The sequence below is a fragment of the Elgaria multicarinata genome, chromosome 7, assembly GCF_023053635.1.
Source record: "Elgaria multicarinata webbii isolate HBS135686 ecotype San Diego chromosome 7, rElgMul1.1.pri, whole genome shotgun sequence".
Lineage (NCBI taxonomy): Eukaryota > Metazoa > Chordata > Lepidosauria > Squamata > Anguidae > Elgaria > Elgaria multicarinata.
Window position 1 is genome coordinate 9,258,577 of NC_086177.1, and position 26,723 is coordinate 9,285,299.

General features: G+C 44.5%; 1 protein-coding gene across 1 annotated transcript in view; it reads right to left on the bottom strand.

Moving 5' to 3' along the window:
- Positions 1–23,455: 23,455 nt before the first annotated feature.
- Positions 23,456–26,723, bottom strand: part of ICE1 (interactor of little elongation complex ELL subunit 1) — a 45,880-nt gene continuing 42,612 nt past the window's right edge. The window contains exons 17-19 of the mRNA XM_063130201.1: positions 26,406–26,512; positions 25,134–25,232; positions 23,456–24,868 (exon numbers count right to left, since the gene is read on the bottom strand). Coding sequence (XP_062986271.1) covers positions 24,666–24,868; positions 25,134–25,232; positions 26,406–26,512 — 409 coding nt within the window. The 3' untranslated portion in view covers positions 23,456–24,665. The remainder of the gene's footprint in view (positions 24,869–25,133; positions 25,233–26,405; positions 26,513–26,723) is intronic.

Consider the following 26,723-nt stretch of genomic DNA (forward strand, 5'->3'; position numbering starts at 1 on the left):
TATGAAGAGAGACTGAAAGAACTGGGCATGTTTAGCCTGGAGAAGAGAAGATTGAGGGGAGACATGATAGCACTCTTCAAATACTTAAAAGGTTGTCACACAGAGGAGGGCCAGGATCTCTTCTCGATCCTCCCAGAGTGCAGGACACGGAATAACGGGCTCAAGTTACAGGAAGCTCAGATTCTGGCTGGACATCAGGAAAAACTTCCTGACTGTTAGAGCAGTACGACAATGGAATCAGTTACCTAGGGAGGTTGTGGGCTCTCCCACACTAGAGGCCTTCAAGAGGCAGCTGGACAACCATCTGTCAGGGATGCTTTAGGTTGGATTCCTGCATTGAGCAGGGGTTTGGACTCGATGGCCTTGTAGGCCCCTTCCAACGCTGCTATTCTATGATTCTATGAGGGGCTCAGATTATTCTGCCCTCAACCAAATATCTGGTGAATATTGTGGCCCCTTGGAACACAGACGCTGGCCATCTCTGAGCTGGAATGCTTGGCTCAAGGTTGGCTCCATTTTGGTGGCTGGTAGTCTGGTCTCGCACTGTCCCTTCTTGCCTCTCTATTTATCTTTGCCAGCAGCTGAAGGGGTGGGTTGGGTTGGGGGCAGACAGTCCTTAGCAAAGAGGTGGAAGAAGAGGATGAGTGGCAGCTATGGTTGCAGCTCTCTTCTGATGAGTGTCAGGTACCTGCCATTTAATTGCCCTGGAGTGGCATAAATGAAACAGGGGATGCCGGTGGGGAGGGGCTATGGGTTGGAGGGGGGTTGTGTAACCTTCTCTGATCAGGTGACAAGGCTAGAGGTATTCCTGGATCTGGCATGGCTTTTAGAGAAGCAAATTAAAGCCGTTGCCAGGAGTGTCTTCTTCCATCTTGGCTCCTTAGGAGGGCTTTCCTTTTTCTGGACAGGACAGCTCTTGCAATGCTGAGCCATGCATCTGTGACTTCCAGGCCTGATGACTTGGGGCGCTTGACACGGGGCTGCCCTTGAAGATGACTCAGCAGCTTCAACTGGTGCAAAATGCTGCGCACGTTCTGACAAGTGCATTCAACCTGTTCTGTGCCAGTTGCATGGGCATTTCAAGCTTGACATGGCTGGGGACCCTCATACTTCAAGGACCAAAGGCTTCCTAGTCAACAAGCTTTGCCATCTGTGCTAACTTTGTGGCAAGTCAGAGCAGCAGCAGCTTACAGTAGGGCTTTCATAATGGCTGCTCCAAAGCTTTGGATGGCTACCTGTTTGCTTTATTTTTGCAAGGGCAGAAAAACATATTTGCTGAAACTGTCTTTTGGTGGCTGTTCCCTATACATAGTTCTAACAGGCCTTGAGGGATGTGCATATCTTCGTACATTCTTTGGGCAATGGGAATAATCTCCAATAGGCCTTAGGGATATCTTGACAGAATTTTGACCCAGAGGATGTGACTATTGCCAAGAGAATGTACAAAGTACAGTCAAGATATACGTATTCCTGAAGTCTTTTTGGAGATAGTTCGCTGGGTCAAAATTCTGTCAAGATATCCCCAAGAGCCAGAGAGGCTCTGGAGGTTGTTGACGTCCTGTAATGGACCAACAAACCTCCGTGACTGAGCAGTCACAAGGCCACAATAAAAGCCTTGTGCAGAGAGCCTTTTCTTTCTCTCTGGTTCCTTTTTCTTTTCCTTCCCTCCCCCTGTCTTTCTGGTTCTTCTCTCTTTCTCTCTCTGGCTATTATTTCCTTCCTTCCTTCCTTCTCTCTCTTTGGCTCTTCTTTCTTTTTCTTTCTTTCCTATCTTCCTTCCTTCTTTGTCTCTGGCTCCTCTTTTCCTTCCTTCCTTCCTCTCTCCTCTTTATTTCCTTCTCTCTCTCTCTCTCTCTCTCTCTCTCTCTCTCTCTCTCTCTCTCTCTGTGTGTGTGTGTGTGTGTGTGTGTGTGTGTGATGACTCTTCCTTCTGGTTCTTTGACTCCTCTCTCTCTCTTGCCCCACTTTTCGCCATTTTTCGGCAGGTTGACTTTTTCACTCCCTATACAAAACTACAAGGAGTCACTCAGGCTGATACAGGGAGCAAAAAAGCCCTCCCTGCTGAAAATCAGCTGGAAGGGGGCAAAGCTCCCTCCCACCAAGGCTTGTGTTGCCCCAGTGATCGCTCGTGGAGGGCGCACTTCACTCCCTACCATTTTCTGTCAGGGGACTTTTTTTCTGCTCCCCCTACAAGGCTTGGAGGAATCATTCCATTCACTTGCATGCGGAGAAAATAACTTGGCGAGTGCCTCAGTTTGGTTTTGCAGGAGCAATGGGGAACCCAAGGCCACTTTTTGCCACCCAATGCTAGCAACTTAAATCATGTTCAACAGCTATGTTCAGCGCTGTAGTTTCTAAAAGGGCTTTTGCATATTAATAAGCTGCTTGCTTACTGCCAATGTTTCAGTGTGAAATTCCCCTTGGGGCACCAGTTTGCAAATATATAGGCAGCAGGGATTCCTGAAAAGCATATCTTAGCCAGAAATATATTTCATAAATTACAAAAAGCTCACATCTCCTTTAATTTAATGCTCCACTAGTTACTTTCCAGCTGTTTATAATGGTCCTATTTTCCCACAATCTCTTGCAGCTTAATATTTTTACACTGTTAAATCCATAAGCCTGTAGTTCTGCAAAACATTTACTCCAGCTAAGTTCCATTGAAACCAAGAAGATAAGTGCAGAGTAAACAGTTAGAGGCTTTCAGCCATAAAAATGTCTTTTTCCAAATTGCCAGCATCTTAAGACAGACTCCCTAATTACTGTACGTCATCTAATACTTAAAAACCATAAGGGATGTATTTGTTAGTGCAGTTTTAATAAGCTGCACCATGCAAACCCCTGAGAGGAATACATGAACAGCTTGTTATCAAGATAATTCATGGAAATTATCTTTTTTGAGGTTGTTAATTATATGCTTGCAAATCTCAGCCCTTTAGTAAAGTGTGCTTCTTTCCTGCCAGCCAGGTTATTTTTCTATCTATCTATCTATCTATCTATCTATCTATCTCTATCAATCAAAAGAATTTTTTTTATACCACTTTTTTTCAGTCCTATCAAGGGTCCCTAAAATGGTTTTACACAACGGAACAAAATCAAATAACACAAATCAAAATGAAGACCTTCAAATCAAAAAAAGAGTAGAGTTAAATTGTTCAGTCATTTATTACAAACTATAAGAATGGTTTCACTGCTCGCCTAAACACCCTCAGGAATGGGACTAGTCTCCCTTCCTTTGAGATGGAATTCCATAACTGGGGTGATCCCACAGAAAAGGTCCCATCTCATGTTCTCACTAGTGGAGCCTCTTTTTTCCTGCAATGATGATCTAACCCTATGGGCAGGTGCCTGTGGGAGGTGGTGGTCTTTCAGATATCCTGACCCCAAAAGCCCCATCACATCTAGGTCAAAACGCGTGGCTCCTGCCCCTCCTCTGTTGTCACTCCAACATCGTTTCCTGAATTCAGGAATTCAGTCCGGCAGGAAAGAACAGCACCTGGACTTATTCTGGGTTTTTTTGTGGCCCAACGAAGGCCAGAAGGGGTGGAAGGTGTGCGAGAGACAGATGATGTCATGTGAGCAACCTGTGAGTGATGAGCATGTAGTAAAAAATCTCGTCGGATGGAGCTTTAAGTGTTACCACGGCCCAATCTACACCAAGCAAGATATAACACTTCTAAAATGTTATGAAAACGGTATAAGTAATGTGTCCTGGGCCTGAACAGTTGTCATAACCCTTATAAACCATTATAAGCAGTAGTGTAGATCCTGCCCAAGTCATTAACATGACCAATTTATTCTTACAGATGCATTAAAAGCAACCCTTTGGTGTAATTGTCTGATGTGGGGCCTGGGGAATGGAGGGAGACATCGTGGTAGTGGGTAGAAGGAGGAAGGAGTCTGCAGTCACTGAAAGTAATAGCATAAATGTAAAGTGCCCAGTATGTTGGGTTGGAGCATTTGACTGGTGGCTCCCATGTCGGTGGGGCAGTGCATCCACTCTGGATTTAAGTCAGACCCAGACAGAACTCTTATTTTTTAAAAATTTATTTATTTGAATTTTATAACACATACAATAATCGCACTACATCAACTCAATATACCACAATAATGAAATTAAAAAAAACTTATTAAAATAATATAGTAATATGTCATGCACACATACACCCCCGGGGGACCCTTATTCTCCTTTCCAAAATTGTAATGTATCCTGCGACGGTTTACTCCCTTTCCCTAATACAAATTTAAGAAATGGTCTCCAGATCTCATCAAAGTCATTTCGCTTCAGCACTCCTCTCTTAACTTTAATACCACTCAGGAGACTGTCATTAATAGCTATATCCCAGACTTCTTTATACCATTCTACTATTTGATAATCCCTTTGTTCCTTCCAATTCCTGGCAATTTTTAATCTAGCTGCAGTTAATAAATTATTTATTAATTCTTTACTATTTTGCATACATTTAACCCCTTCATGTATTGGTAACAGTGCTGTCCTTGGCCCTACCTTTACCTTCCATCCCGTTATATCATTTATCTCTTTAAATACTATTTGCCCAAACTTCTGAATACCTTCACAAGTCCACCACATATGGAAATATGTACCTTTTCCCTAACATCCTCTCCAACATTTTGCAGAATACTTTTTATCCATTTGATGTAGTCTTACTGGTGTTAAATACCACCTCCATATCAATTTATAAAGTTTATATTACAAAGGTGCCAAAGCTACTTTGAGCCTTTCCCAGCACCTTGGATAGCTCCTCTACAATTGTAACTAGGGCAGGATCTACACTACTGCTTTAAAGCACTATAAAACTGTTATAAAGCACTTTAAAGCAGTAGTGTAGATTTGGCCTGGTTCTGACTGAAACTCAGAGTGAATTCAAAGCCCCACTGATTGTAATAGTCTGGGACGTGGGCAGCTGGGAGCGCAGACTGAGTGCCGGACCCGGGAGAGACTAATCCGCACACAAGCTGTTTAGGATAGAGCGGTTTACTGGTATAACCCCAAAGTGGAGTAGTCCAAAGAGCAGTCCAAGGTCAGGAACAGGCATCAAGCATCACAGGAACGATGTTGCTGTGGCAAATGCTGGAGTCACAATGTGGTTCTTAAATAGCCCTGACTCTAGCTGCTCCCAGCTGCACCGAATTACCCTTTCATGAACTGCTGCTGGCCAGGGCCTGAGTTCTGCCAGCACTCTGCAGCAGAGCAGCCCTTTGAGCTTGGGCCTGGATCCTGAGAGTACTCATCCCTAGTACCTGATCCTGACACTGATGCTGGATCCCCCAGCTCCCTCCGATTTCTTGTTCAGTTCTGTTTGCTTGTTCCGACATAATCTGCTTATGTTTCGGGCCTGCAAATAGTGAGTAGATACCGGCTTCTTTAAAAGTGAGCAGCAGAAGTTAACTGGTGAAAGGCAATGAGGTTGGCTTGACAAGATGTAAAGGAAGTGGGGAGAAGAGAAGGGACAGGAGTGTGGCTCAGGGTGGGAAGTGAGCAACTCAAGGCAGAGGGGAAAAGCCGAGGAAGGAGGGATCTAGCTGGAGGTATCTGAGGAAAGAGAGGCAGCCAGTAAGTTGCTTACCTCCCTGGAGCCACACAGAAACTTGGCAACAGACAGAAGGAGGAGCAAGTAGATGTTGGCCCAGTCCCCAAGAAAAGTGTGTGTGGTGGTGGTGGTGGTGGTGGTGGTGGTGGTGGGTGGGGAATGAAGGAAGCTAAGGACTCTCTGGAGAGAATTTAATGGGGTGGGGGTGTTATAATACTTGTCCTATTTATTTATTTATTTATTTATGTATTTATTACATTTTTATACCGCCCAATAGCCGAAGCTGTCTGGGCGGTTCACAAAAATTAAAACCATAATAAAACAACCGACAGTTTAAAACAACCGACAGTTTAAAAACACAAATACAAAATACAGTATCAAAAGCACAACCAGGATAAAACCACACAGCAGAAATTGATATAAGATTAAAATACAGAGTTGGAACAGTAAAATTTAAATTTAAGTTAAAATTAAGTGTTAAAATGCTGAGAGAATAAAATGGTCTTCAGTTGGCGACGAAAGGAGTACAGTGTAGGCGCCAGGCGGACCTCTCTGGGGAGCTCCTTCCACAACCGGGGTGCCACAGCGGAGAAAGCCCTCCTCCTAGTAGCCACCTGCCTCACTTCCTTTGGCAGGGGCTCGCGGAGAAGGGCCCCTGTAGATGATCTTAAGGTCCGGGCAGGTACATATGGGAGGAGGCGTTCCTTCAAATAACCTGGCCCCAAACCGTTTAGGGCTTTGAATGTCAATACCAGCACTTTGAATCGGGCCCGGACCTGGACTGGTAGCCAATAAAGTTGTAAAAGGATTGGCGTAATGTGGTCTCAGTCCCCAAGAAAAGTGTGTGTGTGTGGGGGGGGGGAATGAAGTAAGCTAAGGACTCTCTGGAGAGAATTTAATGGGGTGGGGGTGTTATAATACTTGTCCTACTTAGTCTGTGCAGTTCTGAGTACAGTGCAGTAGAAGCAGTGGGTGTCTCTTCAGCATCCAAAAAGGGGGGGAGGGGAGAGAAAGGGAAATGAGGCATCTGTGGGTCAAGAGGATCCTAGCTACCTGTCTGGAACCTCAGTCTATTTGCAAACGTTAGAATGAGTTTCATGGAGCATTGTGTATATTGAGTGGGGTGGCAGGTTTTCATGATTTCTCCTTTCAAGCACTGAAAAACAATAATTTGATAGGTCTAATTTCCCCCCTCCATGGGAATATTGATTCACAGTAGCTTGCAGAGGTGGAAATGTTACCGCTGCCTGGCAACACTTCACATCTTGTCTCAGTATTGTTTTTTGGTTCATAAGGAGGCTTTGTAGTTACAAATCCTAATCAAATGGAATTCCTTAATGAATGGAGCTCTCCTCCTTCCAGATGAAATGAATTTTCTCCCACAATGTCTTCCGGGGAATTTCGGTACCAAATGTTCCCCAGATAGTCTTTCAGTGTTGGAACATTCACAGAATATTTGCCCGATATTTGATAGCTGATCTCCTGTGATGATTTTGTGTCAATATTTTGGTAACGTTATTTAGCACTTGACGGTATTCAATAATTGAGTTTGCAATCGCAGTTTGGCCACCCCGATTTTCCACCCTCGTTCGCGGATGGGAATTTAGGGTGGCCATTTTGGTTGTATTCAGAAGGAAAGTTGAATCATTTCATTCAGTTGTGGTGGGGACCGTTTAGCGCTTCTCCTCACTTTTCTTCTCCTTTTAAAAAGCCACTGCCTGTGAGGAAGGCAACAGGTGGATTTCTTTTTCTTCCCTTGTTTAAAATTAAAGTACTGGTGAGCCTGGGCAGCTGCCGTGTTTTCCCACTTACCAGCGTGCCTTGCAGAATTCCTGATTTGATTTTAAAAGCGGGAGGGGGTGGCCGGGAGAAGAGAGGAAGCCTGTTGGAAGATTGAAGAAAGTATAAGAAAGGGCAAGTGGGAAGAAACCACCATCACCACTCACGAAAACACCCAACAGCTCAAACCAGATGAACTAAATATGAGAAGTGGGCCCAAGTCTTTCTCAAGAAGTGATGTTTCACCCATGGATGAAACCACTCAGAGAAGGAATCACACAACTTCACTAAATTCCACTTCAGTTTGCAGTTTTGCATTCATATGGGGAAAAGGCTCTCCTTTGCAAACACCATAAATATTAATGATCACTACAGCACTGATCACTACAATTTCTAGAAAATGATTACTCCAAGGTTGTTTATTATAAGCAGGTCAATACACGGTAAGCATATCTAGACTCTAATTTTATCTTTGACGGCTGCAATGAAAATGCAGGGTCCAAAGTAGTTAAACATATCTTGCTTTGAAAAATACTTGTCAGAATTATTTCTTTCCTGGGAGCTTTCCCTAACACTATAAAAACTCTCCTAGAAAGCAAACTTGTAAGACAGGATTTGAATAGTTGACAAAAAGCAAATAGCTGGTTTTAGAGAATAGATTTGAAAGTGCTGTTGCCATGGTTATGAGATTTTCTTCACAACATCCTGGTGATTAAAGAACACAACTGTATACACAGTATGTGCTCGGGAAGGGCATAGTGTATGCTTTAGCCAGAGAAAAGGTCAAGGTTGTACATTTAAAGTGGTAAAGGTGTACCTGGACTGTACTTCGGCATGCAGCACATAGAGGATCACATCTTGGAATGCTCCAGAACAAAACCAACAAACAAACAATAACAAAAACTTTCCTTGCGCATGGGAAAAGAAAGTAGGGGTGTGCTTCAGATTTGGCTAAATCCTGAATCCCGAACTGAATCACGCTGGTCTGGACAGATTCAGAAGATGTCTGGATTGAAGCGAGGCTTCTCTGAAGCAGACTGAGGGCCTTCCTAGACAAGGGTTTAGCCTGGTACGAGGCCCGGGCTCCCTGCTGTGCGTGTAGACCACGCACAGGGGATCCCGGGGTCAGGCCGGGCTAAACCCTCCCTTGACCCAGGATAACCGGATCCGCTTGTGGCCCGGTTTTTCCGCAGCCCCGGACTGAGCCTGGGGCTGCGGAAGGTCTAGCTAGTTCCGTGGCTTTTCCCGGCTGCTCGCTTACTCGCGAGTAGGCCGAAGAAGCCGAGCGCTGTGCCCATCGGGCTGGGTGGGGGGGAGATCACGGACGGGGGGGCGGAGGGGGCATCGGACATGGCGAGCAGGTGAGCGAATGGGGTGTGTGGACATGGTGAGCGAGCGGGGGGTGGACATGGTGAGCAAGGGGGCAAGCTGACGGGCAAGCGAGGGGGCAAGCGGGCGGGCGGGGGGCATCAGACACTGTGTGTGGGGGGAATCGGGGGCAGGGGGGAGCGGGGAACCCTTTGATGTTTTTTTTTTAAAAAAAGCCTACCTTTTGTCACTGGTGCGCTCCTGCGCAACCTGCCGCTTTAAGTTCTTAAACAGAATGGAGGACGCGACGGGGCTTTCCTTTCCCCATCGCGTCTGATGTGTGGGAAGGAGCGACAGCCCGTGCTACTTCTAGCATGGGCTGGCCCCTCCTCCCACACGAATTCTAAGTTAGGTCTTGCAAGGCCCTGAATCTGAATCAGAATACTCCTGAAGATTCAGGAGTCACAAAGACATAGACAGTGGGTCACTGAAATGTGTGCTTCGAATTATAGTCAATGGGAGATTTGGATTTGGCTCCCGAGTCAACTCAGGCATCCCCCAAGACAGTCTGAGAAGAATTGGACTGTTTTCTGAATCACGGAATCTTGTCAGAACGTACATGTAGAAAACCGAAAGCCAAAGACTGCTGGTTTTCTACATGCAGGATGCAGGATGTTCTTTTTCAAAGGTGAGCATTCAAATAGCCACTCTTTCTAATAAAGTGAGCGTGTAATACCAAATAATGATGAAGTACTATTAAGGATTGTACTTCTGATGCAGTGCTTCTAAACATTTAATGCATCAAACCGTCCAGCCTTAAGAGGTGGAGACTGCTACAAAGTACACACAACGCTTTCGTCAAGAATCACTATAAATTCATAGGACTACAGCTGACGTCATGCGAATGGACTTTTGCTCTGCTCATGCAACAGGGCTCGTGTTTTTGTTCTCCCACTCCTACACCCACCTGCAGACCCCCCAAATCCTCTCTAGAGGGTCCCCAAACCTTGGAAGCAGCAATCCTCTGGAACCAAGTTGGGGGTGCAGGGGGAGGGGGGACACCTGTTCTGTTGGCATATGGTCAGCATTGGATATAACTGATGAGATGGGCAGAACCAAGAGGAGAAATCAGGCTTACTCAGGTACAGGAGTGGGGTTAGTTTTGCTTCCCTTAAATAGGTGGGGGGTACAAATCATAATTGAAACAAAGATTTATCAGTGGTTGGGTCTTTGTAGACAGGGCAGTTCGTTTTCTTTAAAACACAAAATCTTTGAATTTAGTAATGAGCTCTGGGAAGCAGAGTAGCCTCTTCAACCTTGCCAAACAAGAAGAAGTGCATCTTCAAAAAAGGAGACATAAATTGTGCATGTAGGGACGCAAATTTAGAAATAATGACTATAATTTAAATAGGAATATACAGGCTAAGAGCTAATGATTGATAGGTGACTTCAAGGCCCCTGATCTTTCTTTGTATAGCTCTTTATATTTAAACTGGGCTTGGAATGAGCAGCCCTTCAAACGGAGCAGACTTCCCCAGCCTGGTTCCCTTGAAGTGTTTTGGATTTCAACTCCCATGAGCCTGTCCTATTTATAGGTGGGTTGTTCCCTAAGCCGGGTTGGCAGGGCAAGCAGTCCAGGTCCTCTCAGTGAATTTCCAGTAAGGCATTGCAAAGCAGAAGCGTAGTCAAAGCAGTCAGGGAGCGTCCAGAAATGCAGTATCAGAAATGTTGCCGAGGGTCCAGGAATCAGAGTCTTGATGCAGCCAGGTCAAGAAGCCAAGGAAACGGACAGTTTGCCTCCAGCAAGGTATGCCTGGCCCTGGTCTGATTTATAGCCGGCTGTTAATTAGCACAGCTGGGTCATTAAGACCACGTGTGGTACCTAAGTGCTCTCCCCTGCTGTGATTGGCTTTTCTTCCTTCGCTGTTCCAGCTGTTTGCTTTTTCTCCGCTGCACTGGCCGAATTACACCCAGCTCTGTCTCCTGCAACTCAGGCATCTCTGGCATGCAGCCCGATGAGCCAGGCTGATCTTCTGCCTCCTGCCCTTGAGAAACCTCTGAAATGCAGTCGGTCGGGGCCTCCACCCCTCCCTGTACCTCTGGCTGTGGCACAATGAGCTGGCTCTCTTCCTCTTCCTCAGAGGACTCTTCATTGAGGTGAGGCATGACAGAGCCATTGCCAACAGGGCCAGTGGTCAGGAATGCCGGGAGTTCTAGTCCAACACATCTGGAGGTCACTAAGTTGGGGAACGTTGAAATAGAGGATGTCTTCAAAGGGAGGACTGTCCTCTGCCCTTTAAATAGAGGACCGTCCACTGTAAGGTAGGTCACATGGCCACCCTCCTGGAAAAAGGAAATACAATTCTGGACAATTCCCACTCCACAGCAACCAATGTTTGTGGCCTGATACACATTCTTCTATTGATGGTGTCGACCTGCCCTTGGCAGCCGTAGAGTAGCGCACTGACGAATAGGAAAGGAAAATTTATCATTGAAGCTCTCCATAGTTTAAAGATCAGCAAAAACAAACAGCAGATTATTATCGTTGTTAATATATCATGCACAATGGGATCCAGGTTGTTTAGCTGCCTTAACTGAGCAACCGCTCAAAACTGTTTTATATACATCGTTTAACACATGGAACATTCACAGTATTCCAGCGCTCCAGAAATCAGCTATTAAACAAATATATTTTAAACTAGGGATGTGCTCCGCTTCTAATCGGACCGGTGAATTAGAAGCAGAGCGGGGTACTTCGCCTCCCCTTAAGTGGAGGCGGAGGATTGGGGGGCCGGCGGAGCGTGGCGAAGAGGATCGAGGTGAAGGCGGATCCTTCGCCTCGATCCGGAGCTCCGCCGGAAAGGTAAGTGGGGTTTACCGGGCCCTGCCGCTGTCGCTGTTGCCCATGCGGCGACAGCGGCTGGGCCCGGTAAACCCCCCCTCCTCTCCCTTACCTGCCTCCGTCCGCGGTCCCTCAGCTTCTTCAATTGAGCTCGTGGTTCAACCAGGAAGTCTAGGCCGCACTTGCGGCCCAGACTTCCTGGTTGAACCGCGGGCTCAATTGAAGAAGCCGACGGACCGCGGACGGAGGCAGGTAAGGGCCCCCTCCCCCTTGGTCCCTTACCGGGCTCTGCCGCCATCGCCGCACGGGCGGCGACGTCGGCAGGGCCCGGTAACCCCCCCCCGCCCTCCTCTCCCGGCCTTACCTGGCACCACTCCCCTCCACTGCGGAGCTCCGATTCGGAGCCGGAGCTCCGCGGCGAAGAGGAGCGGAGTATGGGCGGAGCGGCGCGGAGCGGAGTGGCCCGCGGGGTGGAGTGGGGGGTCCGTGCACGCCCCTATTTTAAACTTCTCACATGCTCACATTTACAAGTTTTCTGTATTATACTCATGCATTCAAAACATCCAGCAAGACCTTTCCACTCTGTAATTGGGTCCCCAAATGAGGGGGCTGGAGAAGCACCCCCCGCCCCAAATCTAGGTGGCTAAAGGGTTTAATTGGAATGCCATGCCAGAAGGTCTGAGATGGAAAATTTCTGACAATCTATTTCGGGAATGGAGAACTTCCAGCCCTTGGGCATAATCCATCCAACCAGGCTTCCCTATCCAACCAATGAAATTCTCGGAGCAGACCACGCCCCCTTCCCATCACTAATCCCACTTGCCATTGCTGTCGGCTTTGATCTCCCTTCATTACGCCAGTGAACAGCAAGTCTTTTGTTTGCTGTTTGGTCTAGAATGCTGTTTTCTTTCTGTTTCTCCTTTAATGGTTGTCCCTGACCTTGGGTGACCTTGGGCATTTCCAGAGTGTTTTTGTCTTTTCTGGAGCTGCGTTTCCACTGTTGACTCAGAAACTCCTGTTCCCACATGGGGAATGGCTCAACTTTGCTCAGCTTTTGCTCAGCCCACTCAGTCATGACTAAACCTCAGTAACGATTTTAAAGCCATCTGTAAAATGGGGTGGAGTACCTTTGTTCATTCTAAGTACAAATACGGTTTGGTGCATAGGCTGAATGGTTGGGTACTTCTGTATGGGGCGGCTTTGGATGCCACACTGCTTCCCATCACCTCCCTCCGTAACAAGGTTACCTATGTCAATGCTTGACCTGCATTGACCAGGGGGTTGGACTCGATGGCCTCATAGGCCCCTTCCAACTCTACAATTCTGTGATTCTATGACCTTCTGCTTCAAGGGTTTTACATTCCAGGGGAAGAAGTAATATCTCAAGGTGAGAGGCATGCTATGTTATGCTCAACTTTCACTCTGCTCCCCTCTGTCCAATAGGCTCCATCCAAGTGACCAGACATAGCCTAGGGTGACCATATTTTGGAAACCAAAAAGGAGGACAACATGGTTGGCCCCCAAGGGGGCGTGTCCAGCACCAAGGGGGCGTGCCCACCCGAACATAGCCTTGGTCACATGTCTGATTTTACAGCACACATTTAAGACAAATCTGTTCTACATAGCATCTTAATGTTAAAATCACTGAAATAAAGAACAAGTGAGAGATTCAAAGTATCTGAAATTAACTTCAATCACTCCTACTTTTGTAGGTTTTGCTGTACTTTGAAGCTTTTGCTGTACTCTGTGTGTTACATTCTCCCCTTCCCTCAAATATCTTTTCTGACTGTGTCTTCACTCATTGCAAGCTGCTGTTGTTGTTAACAGGGTTTGCTACTGGCCAGCCGGATGGCTGGCTTTTTAAAATTTCAATGTTTTTAAAAAAGCTTGTGTATAATTGTCACAAGTTTCTCTACTCTAACATTAGGGTGGGTGTTGTGGCAGTTTACCTAAAGACTGGAGATCCCCTTAATGCCAAGGGCTGAAACTGCTCAATATGCAAAACCCCAAAGAGGAGGTTTGACAACCTGAGTTCGAAGGATATGGCTCCAGCAGTTTTAAAACACAATAATTTTAAAACTTTTGAACTTTAAAAAATCCTAAAAAAAATGGATGAACAGATCTGATTCAAACCTGGCATGGCTAAATCTCTCCTTAAGAGCTATCATGGTGCCAACTTTCAGCCCTTTATCTTTTAAAAATGTCATTTAAAAATAATAATTTTAAAACCTCAAACTTTTTTAAAAAATCATAAAACTCAATGGATGGACAGATCTGTTTCAAACTTGGCATAGCTAAAGTTCTTGTTAAGAGCAATCATGGTGCCAAGTTTCATCTCTTTATCTTTAAAAATAATATATTTTTAAATTTTTTTAAAATCCTCAAATTTTAAAAAATTCCTAAAAATCAATGGATGAACAGATCTGTTTCAAATTTGGTATGGCTAAAGCTCTAACTAAACGCTATCATGGTGCCAACTTTCAGCTCTTTATCTTTAAAAATGATGGTTTAAAAATAATAATTAAAAAACCTCAATTTTAAAAAAATTCCTAAAAATCAATGGATGAACAGATCTGTTTCAAATTTGGTGTGGTGAAAGCTCTACCTAAATCTTATCATGGTTTGAAGTTTCATCTCTTTATCTTTAAAAATGACAATTTTAAAAATAATAATTTTAAAACCTCAATTTTTAAAAAAATCCTAAAAAAATCAATGGATGAACGGATCTGTTTCAAATTTGGTGTGTCTAAAGCCCTTCCTAAGAGCTACCAGTGCCAAGTTTCATGTCTTTATTTTAAAAAATGACGGAGTTATAAGCATTTTAGTTAATTCCCATTAGAGCTGCTCTTTGGAAAAATCCGGATTTCCCCTCACCTCCCGGATTTGTCATCAAAAAAATCCAGACAAATCCGGGCAAATCTGGTCATATGGTCACCCTCTGTCCTGCCACATGCCCCCCTCCCCACCACTAGGTCCTTCCCCTGGTCCACATCCTGATATGCCAGGTGCCACTCTTGAGCTGTCAGGCTCCACCCCCTTGCATTTCAGGTTATGAGCCTCAAGAGATCAGGCTCTTCCACAATAAACATTCTTGTTATATATACATTTATTTGGATCGTTTCTATGCCAACCTACAGTAAAAACACTAAGGGCGACAATCAATAAGATGATGCTGATGCTGACAAGAACAAAAACAAGAACAAGAACATACTACAGAAGAGGAGTTGAACATTGGAACCACTTCAGAAAAGTTCTGGTAGACCCAGAATTTCTCTCTCTCTCTCTCCTGATGTTCTGTCCTCCATTTTGGAATCTCTTTTGGTTTAGCCATGGGAGAATCAGGAATGTTCGAGCTAACCGAGATTCTTCAAACTCCACTTGGAAGCTGGATTCACCTCACTCCTGTTTTTGTTTGTGACCTGTTTTTCTTTTTGTTTGAATGGGAAAAGGACTATTTTCAAGTGTGCACCTCTCCCCTATTGACTAAAGCATGAACATGAGTATTTTTTAGGGGGGGGATGTATATTTTAAAGTGTTTATTTAAACAAAACCAAAATCATCATCATCATCATCATCATCATCATCATCATCATCATCATCATCATCATCCCAAATGGAATCAGAAGTTCAGGAACATGTAAACTTCCCCTCCCCAAAATGCTCCAGTTTATATTTATGTTCAGGGTTTTGAACAGGGAAAGCTCTGATTATTTGCAAACTGAAACAAAGTCCTCACACATCCTATTTTGGATGTCAGGTGTCTCAGTTACAGGTGTTCCAGATTCTAGAAGGCTCCAGTTGCTCCTGAGGCTTTGGCAACACAGTAAAATGTATTTGGTTTACTGCACTAGTTGTTAATATTAATGGTTAATAAGCAATATTAAAAACTGGTGCTTTACATTTTTGGAAGCAAATGCTATGCACTGGTGCAAATGTGCAGACATAAGTTGGGGGATAACTGACTTGGCAGCAGTACACATGGAAAGCATTTTGGCATTATAGTCACGGACAAGCTTAACATGAATCAGCAGTGGGATGGAGTGTGAAACAAAATGAATGCAATTCATAGAACCAGAGTTTCCAAGTCGTGAGAAGTAATATTCCACTTTATTTCACACTAGTCAGACCTCATCTGGAGTACTGTCTCCAGTTCTGGGCACCACACTGAGATTTAATAAATCATAGAATCATAGAATAGCAGAGTTGGAAGGGGCTTAAAAGGCCATCGAGTCCAACCCCCTGCTCAATGCAGGAATCCACCATAAAGCATACCTGACAGATGGTTGTCCAGCTGCCTCTTGAAGGCCCTAGGGTGGGAGAGCCCACAACCTCCCTAGGAAACTGATTCCATTGTCGTACTGCTCTAACAGTCAGGAAGTTTTTCCTGATGTCCAGCTGGAATCTGGCTTCCTTTAACTTGAGCCCGTTATTCCGTGTCCTGCATTCTGGGTGGATCGAGAAGAGATCCTGGCCCTCCTCTGTGTGACAACCTTTTAAGTATTTGAAGAGTGCTATCATGTCTCCCCTCAATCTTCTCTTCTCCAGGCTAAACATACCCAGTTCTTTCAGTTTCTCTTCATAGGGCTTTGTTTCCAGACCCCTGATCATCCTGGTTGCCCTCCTCTGAACACGCTCCAGCTTGTCTGCGTCCTTCTTGAAGTGTGGAGCCCAGAACTGGTTGCAATACTCTAGATGAGGCCTAACCAGGGCCAAATAGAGAGGAACCAGTACCTCACATGATTTGGAAGCTATACTTCTATTAATGCAGCCCAAAATAGCATTTGCCTTTTTTGCAGCCATATCGCACTGTTGGCTCATATTCAGCCTGTAATCTACAACAATTCCAAGATCCTTCTCGTTTGTAGTATTGCTGAGCCAAGTATCCCCCATCTTGTAACTGTGCCTTTGGTTTCTATTTCCTAGATGTAGAACCCACTGTAGATTTTGTACATTTGTTGTTGTTATGGAAGAACATTTGTTGTTGTTATGGAAGAACTTTTTATTTGATGTGCCTTGGACACATCAGGGTTCAGAGGAGGACAACAAAAATGGTCAGGGGTACGGAAATGAATCCTATGTGGAAAGGTTTAAGGAATTGGGTGTGTTTAACTGGAGAAGAGAACACTACCAAGGGGACACGATAGCACTCTTCAAATACCTGAAGGACTGTTACATAAAAGGGGGTGAAAAGTTGTTTTCTGTTGCCCAACAGGGCAGGATTAGATTGAATGGGTCTAATTTATGGGAGGCTAGATTGTGGTTGAACATTAGAAGAAACCTTGTCAAGCAGTTTTTATAAGGGAACCAATTTTCTCAGGATGTGCGGCTTCTCATTCGCTGGAGGTCTTCGAGCAGAGGCTAGTCAGGCACCTGTTGGGGATGTTCTTTAGGTGGCCATGTGTCCTACTTTACAGAGAACACTCCTATGTTTAAAGGGCCATCAGAGGGCAGTCTCTATTTGAAAATGTCCTCTAGTTGAAGAGCTGGGTCCAGTCCAAAACTTCTTTAAAGGCAAAGAACCACGGAGAACAAAAGCAGGGGCCTTGATGTGGCCTCTACCAACAGCAGAGTGAGCAGGTATAGCACGTACATAGGCCACCTGATCACAGCTTCCCCCACTGTTCTATTCTAAGTTCTAGTAATGGTTTCTAAAGTGCCTCTGTACAAACAGATCACAAACTTTTCCCATTATGCATTTTTCTCCGTTTTGGTAAAATGTAAGTGGGCACCCTTGTGCTCGAACCCCGCATTTCTTACCTTGAGCAAGGGGCAGACTGCATGGCCCATGGAGCCTTCTCCATCTCGGTGATTTTATGATGTGATGCTAGGAAGTTATCCAGCTTCTCGCACGCAGAGGCCAGATTCCTCTGTAGTGGGACCTGCCAGATTCCAATAAATCTGGGTTTAGTTTTGGTGGCATGTTTCAAAATCTCATTGTTTAAATATCACATGGAATGGACCTATAGACATGCTACATAGTTTACCTAAAGACTTGATTCACCCAATTTCCTTTCAATAAGTGCCGAAAGAGCCCCCCCCCCAAAAGCGACTGTAACACAGCACAGTACATTATTGTAACGAGCATTTAAATCAAGCCTTTGCCATCTGTTTCAGTTCTCTGCAGAATCTAATTTGCAGCGAAACGAGAAAAAGGAAGAAACAGAGAAGTCAGCGTGTGCCTTTCCAATATATTCTTTATAGCATTTTTTGGTATCATATCTAAAGTGTGACCGAAGGAGGGCTGGAGGATTGATAAAATGTTGTTTCGTGCTCATTGCTCCACCCAAGCAGTAGGCAATTTCAGAGACAGCTTTTGAGGGTCAGTTCCCTTGTGACAGAAAAGTCTGATGCGAATTGTAATATCTGTTCTTCTTCACATATGTGAGCTGTGCAGTGGAGAACAGGGATGCATCTACTTGTCACTGAGGCAACATTCAGTCTCAAAAGCGTGCATATGTTGGGCAGCTTTGCTGTTATTGTGACTGAATTATATTTAAGCCGAAGGCAGGGGCGGAACCAAGGATAATCTTTGCAAAATATTATTTGTATGAAAAAGGTTTAATGAAGGTGCCGACGCGTTTCGGACAAAAAACGTCCTTCCTCAGGGCTTATTCAACAAGGTTTTGACAGTCGTTTGCTCAATGAAATCATAGGCTTTGTTGAATAAGCCCTGAGGAAGGACGTTTTTTTTTGTCCGAAATGCGTAGGCACCTTCATTAAACCTTTTTCATACAAATAATATTTTGCAAAGATTATCCTTGGTTCCGCCCCTGCCTTCGGCTTGTTTTTTCACTCCCTCACAGGGTTTCCCTTCTCTTCCTGCACCTGAATTATATCTAAGACTTCTTCCACACCAGCCATTTCCTCTGGAATTAAACTAATTCATTTGCACCATGCAATTGCAGTGCCAACCTATCTAGAGCGAACTAGCAAAATGTCACTGATGTTTATGGTTATACATGGAAGGGGGTTCATTAAGCGGTTGTTACCACCTTTTTACACTGTTTGCCTTATTACTATGTCCTGCTACATGTTTCCTCCTTTCTCCACAGAAAGTATTTTGCTTTTTTAAAAAATACAATCTCATTCCATATTTTTTTTTTTGCACTAAACTGAGTGTACAAATAAAATATCTTCCCATTTTCTCAATAAAGAGCAACTTGCATTCATAATTAAAAACAGCAGGCAAATGCTCTGGCTGCAGAAAGGAAATGACTAATTAAGGGGCCAGGAATAATTAATGAACAATTAAAGGACCAATTTCAGTAAGACACCTATGTAGATGTTCAGGTTGCACACAAGAGGGCTCAAAGTGTGATGGGGGTGAGGGCATGAATGCAAGGCACACGCCCGCCTTCCCCGTGTGCCAGTTTCTTCTGTAGATCTTTGTGCATTTGGCACAAAGGTCCGTGGTGGGGGTTAAGCACATCCAACTGGCGGTGCTTACAAATTTCCCTACAATCGAAGGGTTCCTGAACATGGAGATGCTGTCAGGACTGAGGCATTATGCATGCCAAGCGCTATGGACTTCCCCCATAGCTATCACTAGAACTCTACATCAAGCCAGTAGGCAACATTTCCTACACAACTGAGCTCTTTTCTTCAGCCCTCCCCTCTTTTACCTCTTTTGTTAATTTAAACTTCATAATCTAGCTTGGTTGGTCTCCACACGTGAAGCAGCCGTTCCCTCGCCCCCTACGCAGAGAGCAGTTGTCGTTGCCTGAGTAACTGAAAGTTCAATCTAGATGTTATCTTGAAAAAGGCTGGATAAATAACACTACCCCATCCCATCCTCTGCCCTCATTTCCTGTCAGTACTAACCGTTCATCCTACAGTTCTGTTCACACAAAGCTCCTCTGCTATTCCTCAACACCACTACACATATTCCCTTAAAACCCACATGTATTTATTTTTATGTATGTACAGCATTTATACATACCGTTCTACATCTAAACATTCTCCTACAACACCTTCATGGTGCTATCTCTCCTCCAGTCTAAAGTTTTTTTTGCTTAATTTTTTCATTCACCCTCTCTCCAACAAGGAACAAGTACAGTATTTCTTTGATTCTAAGACGTACTTCCCCCCCCATATAAACATCTCTAAAAATGGGGTGCGCCTTAGAACCGCGGGTGCGTTTATTATTTCTTAGAATCAAAGCTTTTTTTTTCTGTCGGTGGTACTGAAATTAGTGTGCGTCTTACGATCGATGGCGTCTTAGAATCGAAGAAATACGGTACAAACAAAGGCAATGGCTCATGTTCATCCCTTGATACCTTTGGACATTCCTCTTTTCCTCTGTTGGCTCTCCTCACTGCTAAAATTTAGACTGGAATCTCTTCAGGATATTGGCTCTTCCTTGTGACTTATGGAATTCTAAAGTACCCTACACCTTGACCAGTCAGCTGAATTTCTCCCGCAATGTCGTGAAAACAATAGTTTTACCTAAGTGCCCTCTGCTGGTAAGAAGAATGTGCAAGTGGAGCCTGATGGAGCTAAAAACAAGCAAGCAGAGCTTTACATATATTAGAAAATGATTTTAAGATAGAAGATGGAAGGGCTGCATTCCTATACCCATTTACCTGGGAGTAAGCCCCATTGTAGAGCTGGGAAAAAGTGCAGGAAAGGGCAACTAAAATGATCAGTAGGCTGGAGCATCTCCCCTATGAGGGAAAGTTGGAACAACTTGGATTGCTTAGCTTGGAAAAGAAGAAAGGGGAGCCATGACAGAGGTGTACAAAATTATGCCTGGTGTGGAGAATGTGGATAAGGAGACATTTTCTCCATCTCTCATAATACTAGAACCCAGGGTCAACCCATGAAGCTGTTTGGTGGGAGATTCGGGACAGATAAAAGGAACTACTTCTTCAGAGAGTGCAGAGTTAAACTATGGAATTCACTACCAGAAGATGTGATGATGGCCACCAATTTGGATGGCTTGACAATCTCGTGGAGGAGAAGACTATCAATGGCTACTAGTCCTGATGGCTATATACTACCTCCAGTATCAGAGGCAGTATGCCTATGTACACCAGATGCTGGGGAACATGGGCAGGAAGGTGCTGTTGCATTCATGTCTTGCTTGTGGGTTTTCTGCCAACAGCTGGTTGGCCGCTATGTGAGCAAATCCTGGACTAGATGGGCCCTTGGTCTGATCCAGCATGGCTCTTCTTTTCTTATGGAATTCCATACAATTTACTTCTGAGACTTATTACTGAGAAGCTCAGCCATGGTGATTTTTGTAGACTGGTATTTTTGTTGGCCTCATGCTAGCACCTCGTCTAAATATTACTTGTGTCCTGTGAAAAGTTGCACAAACAGGGGCCTCATGCCAGCTAGGAACAAGTGGATGTGTCCTCTACCTTGAGTTAAGAAGAATTGCTCTTCTGCAGTCTGCAAAGCCTGGGAAGCCTGGACAAATGCAAATACCTTCCTGACTTTAAAGTCTCCACCCTAGTCACGCAACCCATGAGGATACCTTTATATCTGCCAATCTAAACCTTGGCAGGAAATATGGTCCAGTCCTAAGCATCATCACATCAGATGGAACACCTGTTTAACGAACTACCTGGGTATCCCCATAGTCTCTTTTGCAACCTTGGACCCAATTGTTTCTCAGAGGTATGGCTTTTGTAATGCTTAACCAGCATTTGCAAGTCTCTGGAAGACTCCTGTTCATTCCCCAGTGTCAAGCTGTTATTTCCTTTGCTTACATTAATTCTGAAGCCAATGACTCAGTTATTGCTCCTCTTGTGCTCTTTACCTGAACTCTATAATTGCCCTTAAAACCAACTGCGCAGTGCCTGATTTTGCTCTGTGGCTCCAATATGTGTTTGAGGTTCATTGGGCTTGTTGCTCATTCCTCTCTATCCTTTTTAGCACTGCTGTCCTCTCTGAGGCTGAAACCACTTTTCCAGGCTAGGGATTTCTCCTCTTGGATGCACCCCCTTGCTGCCATGTATGCCCATATGCAATATCTGTTGCCTTGTACCAGCCTGATAGAGCTTCACACCCGCATTGCTACATGCTGACTGCATTAATTTCAGAGGGGTTGCCCATCCCACCCACACAAGCAACCAGTTGCTTGTTGCAAGGTGCGAAAGAGGGGATCTCCACTTTGTGGGACTCATAGTGCAGCAATGGGGCTGTAAAGGTTACGAAATTTAAGCTCAACTGTTCGCCTTCTGGCGGATCAGTTGGGAGCCTAGAGCATTGTGTTGAGGTTTTTCAGGGTCCGGTACAACCCAAAACCTAGGCTTGTGGCAAAAGGTATCACCATGGTTGTTTTTCTACAACAGACAAACATGTCTGTTTATGTTATATTTACATCCCGCCTTTGTCTTTAAAGACACTCCAAGGATGCTAACAAAATGATAGACTAGGAATGTCAGAACATTCATGGTGCTTTATTAGAACATACGGTCCTTGAAACGTATGAACATTGCTTTTTGCAGTTACAGTCACAAATAAGGAACAGGTGGCAAACCTGTTCTCCACATTCCCCTGCCATCTGTGATACAGCAGGTGGGTATGTGGGAGAGGGTCTTTTTTCACAGTTGTGAAATGCGTTGCTGGAAGGGCCTTATCTGCCCCCATCATCGATGGACTTCTGCCATGCTCTTAAGACCAGGCTTTTTCATGAAGCATATGGCAGCGGCCTGGTAGGCTGGTGACTTGTACCTTCATACCTCCTAAGTGATTTGATCCTGGTTTAGTTGTTAACATTCCTTATGTTGTATTTTTATTTGTTTTAATGATTTACTGTTTCTTGTACAATCTCATGAGGTGCTGGTTTGGAGATCTTCAAGTCTCAATCCTCATGAAGGGCTTCTGATATTGGCCGAAGGCCCTTTCTACACCTAAGGGTTATCTCGGGCAAATGGAGGGGTCGTCCCTGCCTGCTCCCAGGATCCCCTGTGTGTCACTTGGATTCACAGGGACGTTCCCGGGGGGAAAAAGGCAGGTGTAGACATGTCCCAAATCGTGGATAAGGTACATTTGGGTAGATTCTAAAACACAAGTAGACTTTTCGTAGAAGGGGGCAGGGTGGTGGAGAATGTCACACCCCTCCACAAGAGGCCTTCTAAGTCACGGCACCTGTACTCTGGAATGCCCTACCACAAAGGGAAGCAGCTGTTTAGTGGTCCTCCGTATCTTTTGCCAACAAGCCAAGATGATTTTGTTTAAGAAAGAGTTCACTAATTGCTAATATTTCAATGCTTCTGTTAAAATCTGCATTGTGTGCACACACTGGTAACCTCAAGGCTTGACTTCTGCAATGCGCTCCACATAGGTCTACCACACTAAGGTCCTCTGGGGAGAACTTACTTCAGTCAGCTAAGACTAGGCTGACATCAGTTTCCCAGAGGACCTTTTCTTCTGTCGCCCCTGGATTGTGGAACGGCCTGCTGGAGGATTCATAATATTAACTCCCTCTGTGATTTTAAGGTTGCTTTGAAGACTAGCCTCTTCCGGCAGGCCTACCCAGATCAATGTAAAATCAAGAATTTTAAAGATGTGTTGATTCCTGCACTAATGTTGTTCCCCGCCTCGATCCAAAAGGAGAGGCGGGTAAGAAATAAATAAATAAATTATTATTATTATTATTATTAACTTGTGGTCCTTCAGATATTGGACTGGCCCACATAGCCACTGGAGGGTCGCACATTCCCCATCCTTGTTCTAGGCTGTAACGTAATGACTACTGGTTTGTTTCAAACACTGCTTTTGTCTCCTTTATATTTGGATGAATTTTAGTTATTTCAGGCACTTTGAAAAGCAGAGAATGAGTAATTCAATTTATAAACCATTTAGATCCTTATTAAAATCAATCACTGTTGAGACAAAACCTAAAAACACACACAATGTAAATACTTATTTTCAGTGTAGATGCGAGGGAAGAAGGAAGTTTGGTCTGGACAGTCTTTTCAATTACATTTTGGCAGGATCAATTAGCTTGGGAAATATACAACTATTAAATGCACAAACCGTATTTATTAGAAAAAAATTGATATAGACATGTAAAAAAAAAATCTGAAAACAAGTGAAGCTACATTAGAGGTTTGAACAATGCAAGGGAGGGTTGTGTGTATTTTTACTCGGGTTTCTATATACAGATAGTAAAATTCCCAAAGTGGAACAACGTGAAATGTGAAACACATTATACAAATATACCATATATACACATTCTCATAGAGAAGGCATTTCAATCTTCTATATACTGTAGATGTTAAGAGTTACAGAAATCAGATCACGCTTCCATTAAACCAGGAGTGGGGAATGTGTGGCCTTCCAGATGTTGTTGAACAACAACTCCCATCAGCCCGAGATAAGCATGGCCAATGGCGAAGAATGATGGGCGCTGCAATCCAACAACAGCTGGACACCCCAGCATTAAACAATTAAAATCCAAAGGGCTCCTAGAATTTTTGAAGGGCATGATTTGGTGCAAATTCTTCTAGTTTACTTTTGAGACAAATCAACAACTTTAGGGAGCATATAAATTAATTTTTAAGAGAGCTGAAAACAGTCAGTGAGGTATCACTTCCCATGATGCATTTCTTTTGCCTCACCATATCTCTGGGCAAAAGTTTGAAGGACTTTGAAACAATACCCCAAACCTTATTTAGAAGGGTACCAGTGGGATTAGTGCACACACTATCAAATAGCAATCCCTCTTTAAATCTGAGTCCAACTTTCTACAGAAACCAATATGATTCAACACAGGCAAACAGGCAAAATAAATTTGCTAAAACGTTTTTAGAGAAAGCTGTTTGAAGAGCATTTGGCGTAACTAAAGGAAGACTAAAATCTCAGGAACTCGAACTTCACATCCTGGAAGACCATTTGTTAGAGAACACTTCTATTTGCATAGATTTTTTTTCTGACTTAAATAGTTTGTACTCGCATCAGTAAGACAATGTATTGCCTTTTCTCTTGCAGCAGACGAGGCGATGCTCAACATTACTTGTTGTCCTGACTGTAACACCAAGCGCGTTGGGCTACATTGAACAAAGGCATGTTCATAACCGCCCATAACAGTCAATGTTTTCTGCTGCCCTCTAAGGAGAGAGGTGCATGGCTCTTTGCCTGCATCACGACCGTTCTGAACAAGTTCCCTTCAAAAGGCACTTCCTTGTTTTCCTCTATGGTTAAAAACCAAACCAAACCGAAACCAGAGGGTGTTATGTGGCTGAGCTGTCTTCCGTTGTCCATGCACACTTCAGGAGACCGCTGACTTCTGCTATGCCGTTTGTGATGGCAGGAGGAAGGCACTTTGTGCCGGCTGCTTCCCATGCTCGGACGGCCTCCAGTGTTCTAGATGGATTGCTAGGACCCAAGTCACAGAGTGCGTAGGCTGCTGCCAGCTGGACTCCCCAGGCCACATCTGCAAAGGTTGGAAAATGAAAGATCAGCAATGTCAATGGCCAAAAGCTATTCGGGACCATTCAAAAAGAGAGTCCGTCACGTGCAATAGTTTGCTCTGGTACTCGGCACCCCAAACACTGGGTTTTCCAGGCCAAACTCACAGGAGCTGGTCTGCGAGAGATCAGCGTCAGGAACTCTCCTGAGCACCCTTTCAGCACAGGACAATGGCTGCCAGGCCCTTCGCCACCTTTAGCACATTACAATACAAATCAAAGGGTGGTTACCTTTTTCTTTGGCATGCCGGAGGAAGGTCCCAATTACAGAACTGATATTTTCCACCGCAGAAAAAAATCCTTCTCTCAGTCCTATCTGGCCTAGGCGACCTGTGAAGAGCCAACGGAAAAGAGACGATGATGGCCCACTTCTCACCGAGCTGATAAACCTGTGCCTGAGCTGTGTCGTGTCACATGGTAGGTGGGGGCACACACATTTACGTGTTCCTCCACATAAAGGATAAAAATTCCCGTCACAAATGAAACTAGACGTCAGGGGGAAGCTAGGCTAGATTTCTTTCCTCCAACCTCAAATTGTTAAAGGGCAGGGAAGTTTTCGTATGGAAGTTTCCAAACAAGTCAGCTCTAAGTCTCCAGCCCGGAGACAAGTTTACCACCTCAGTGAATAATACCATGCCTATGTTTCATGCCCTTGGTGAGCAACCAATTTCACCTGTGGGCCACTGTGAATCAGAATGGGGAGAGCCTGCAGTGACACGCTGACAAGATTAGCTTCCATTCCTTTACTCCCTGGGTTCAAGGCTGACGGATAAATACGCACAAAAGGGTGCGCAGGGAGGAAAATGCACCGCCATCCACATTTTTCTCTTTCCAAGCTGGAAAATCTCTCTGCCAGCCTCTCTTTTCCCTCCCCTTTCACTTTTTCCAATCCAACGTGGATGGGGAAGGAGACAGAGAAAGAAAGAAAGAAAGAAAGAAAGAAAGAAAGAAAGAAAGAAAGAAAGAAAGAACCAAAGGTGTGGGTTGGGGCTGAAGCAGCAAGAGAAGAGAACTGTTGCTCATCTGCTCTTCAATCTGGAAAAAATTAAAAGGGGATGATCGGGAGAATGGAGGAGTCAGAACCTGGATGTACTCTTTGGCTCCAATATGGCAGCAAGGATGAGAGAACTATGTGTCTCTGGTGGATGACGAATAAGGCAGTGATCTCCAGTTCCAAAGGCACGCACTGCCCTCAGATTCCAAGGACTATTCTGTTTTGTCATTATAGCGCGAACAAAATGAGGGCAGGATGTCGTAGAGATTGCATATCCAGCTGCGTCTCTTGTAGGCTCTGATGACTTCTTGGGGGCGGGAATAATAATCCTATTTGGTACTTAGAGCTTGCAGCCGGGACATACAAGCTAGCATCATCTCAAATGAATAACTCCTTCTGTTCATGAAAACAGATGTGGATTAACTGGGAGAGAGCATCTTCTTGCTAAACAAATGAGAAGCAGGTTCCAAAGGGCCAGGCTCCGGCGGGAAAAAGCTCTGCATACTCACCAATCAGCCGGAGCGCTGTCGCTACAATTATATCAGAAGGGGAAGAAATGCCTCCGCTGCCTTTTCTGTTCTTTATCCACTTATCCATGATAGGCCAAAGTTCTTTACTGTGAAAGAAAACAGACAATGTGTTTCAATTTGTTTTGAAGCGGGCATGACCTGCCGGACCTACATCACACTGCTTTTGAAAAATGGAGGTTGGGGGGGGGGAAGGATTGAGTTGAGGAAATATTTTAAAATATAGTTATTACAGAGCATGGTTAACTGTAATACCGCCCCACCCCCTTTACTTAAGATGTGCCTATCCACACTGAAGGG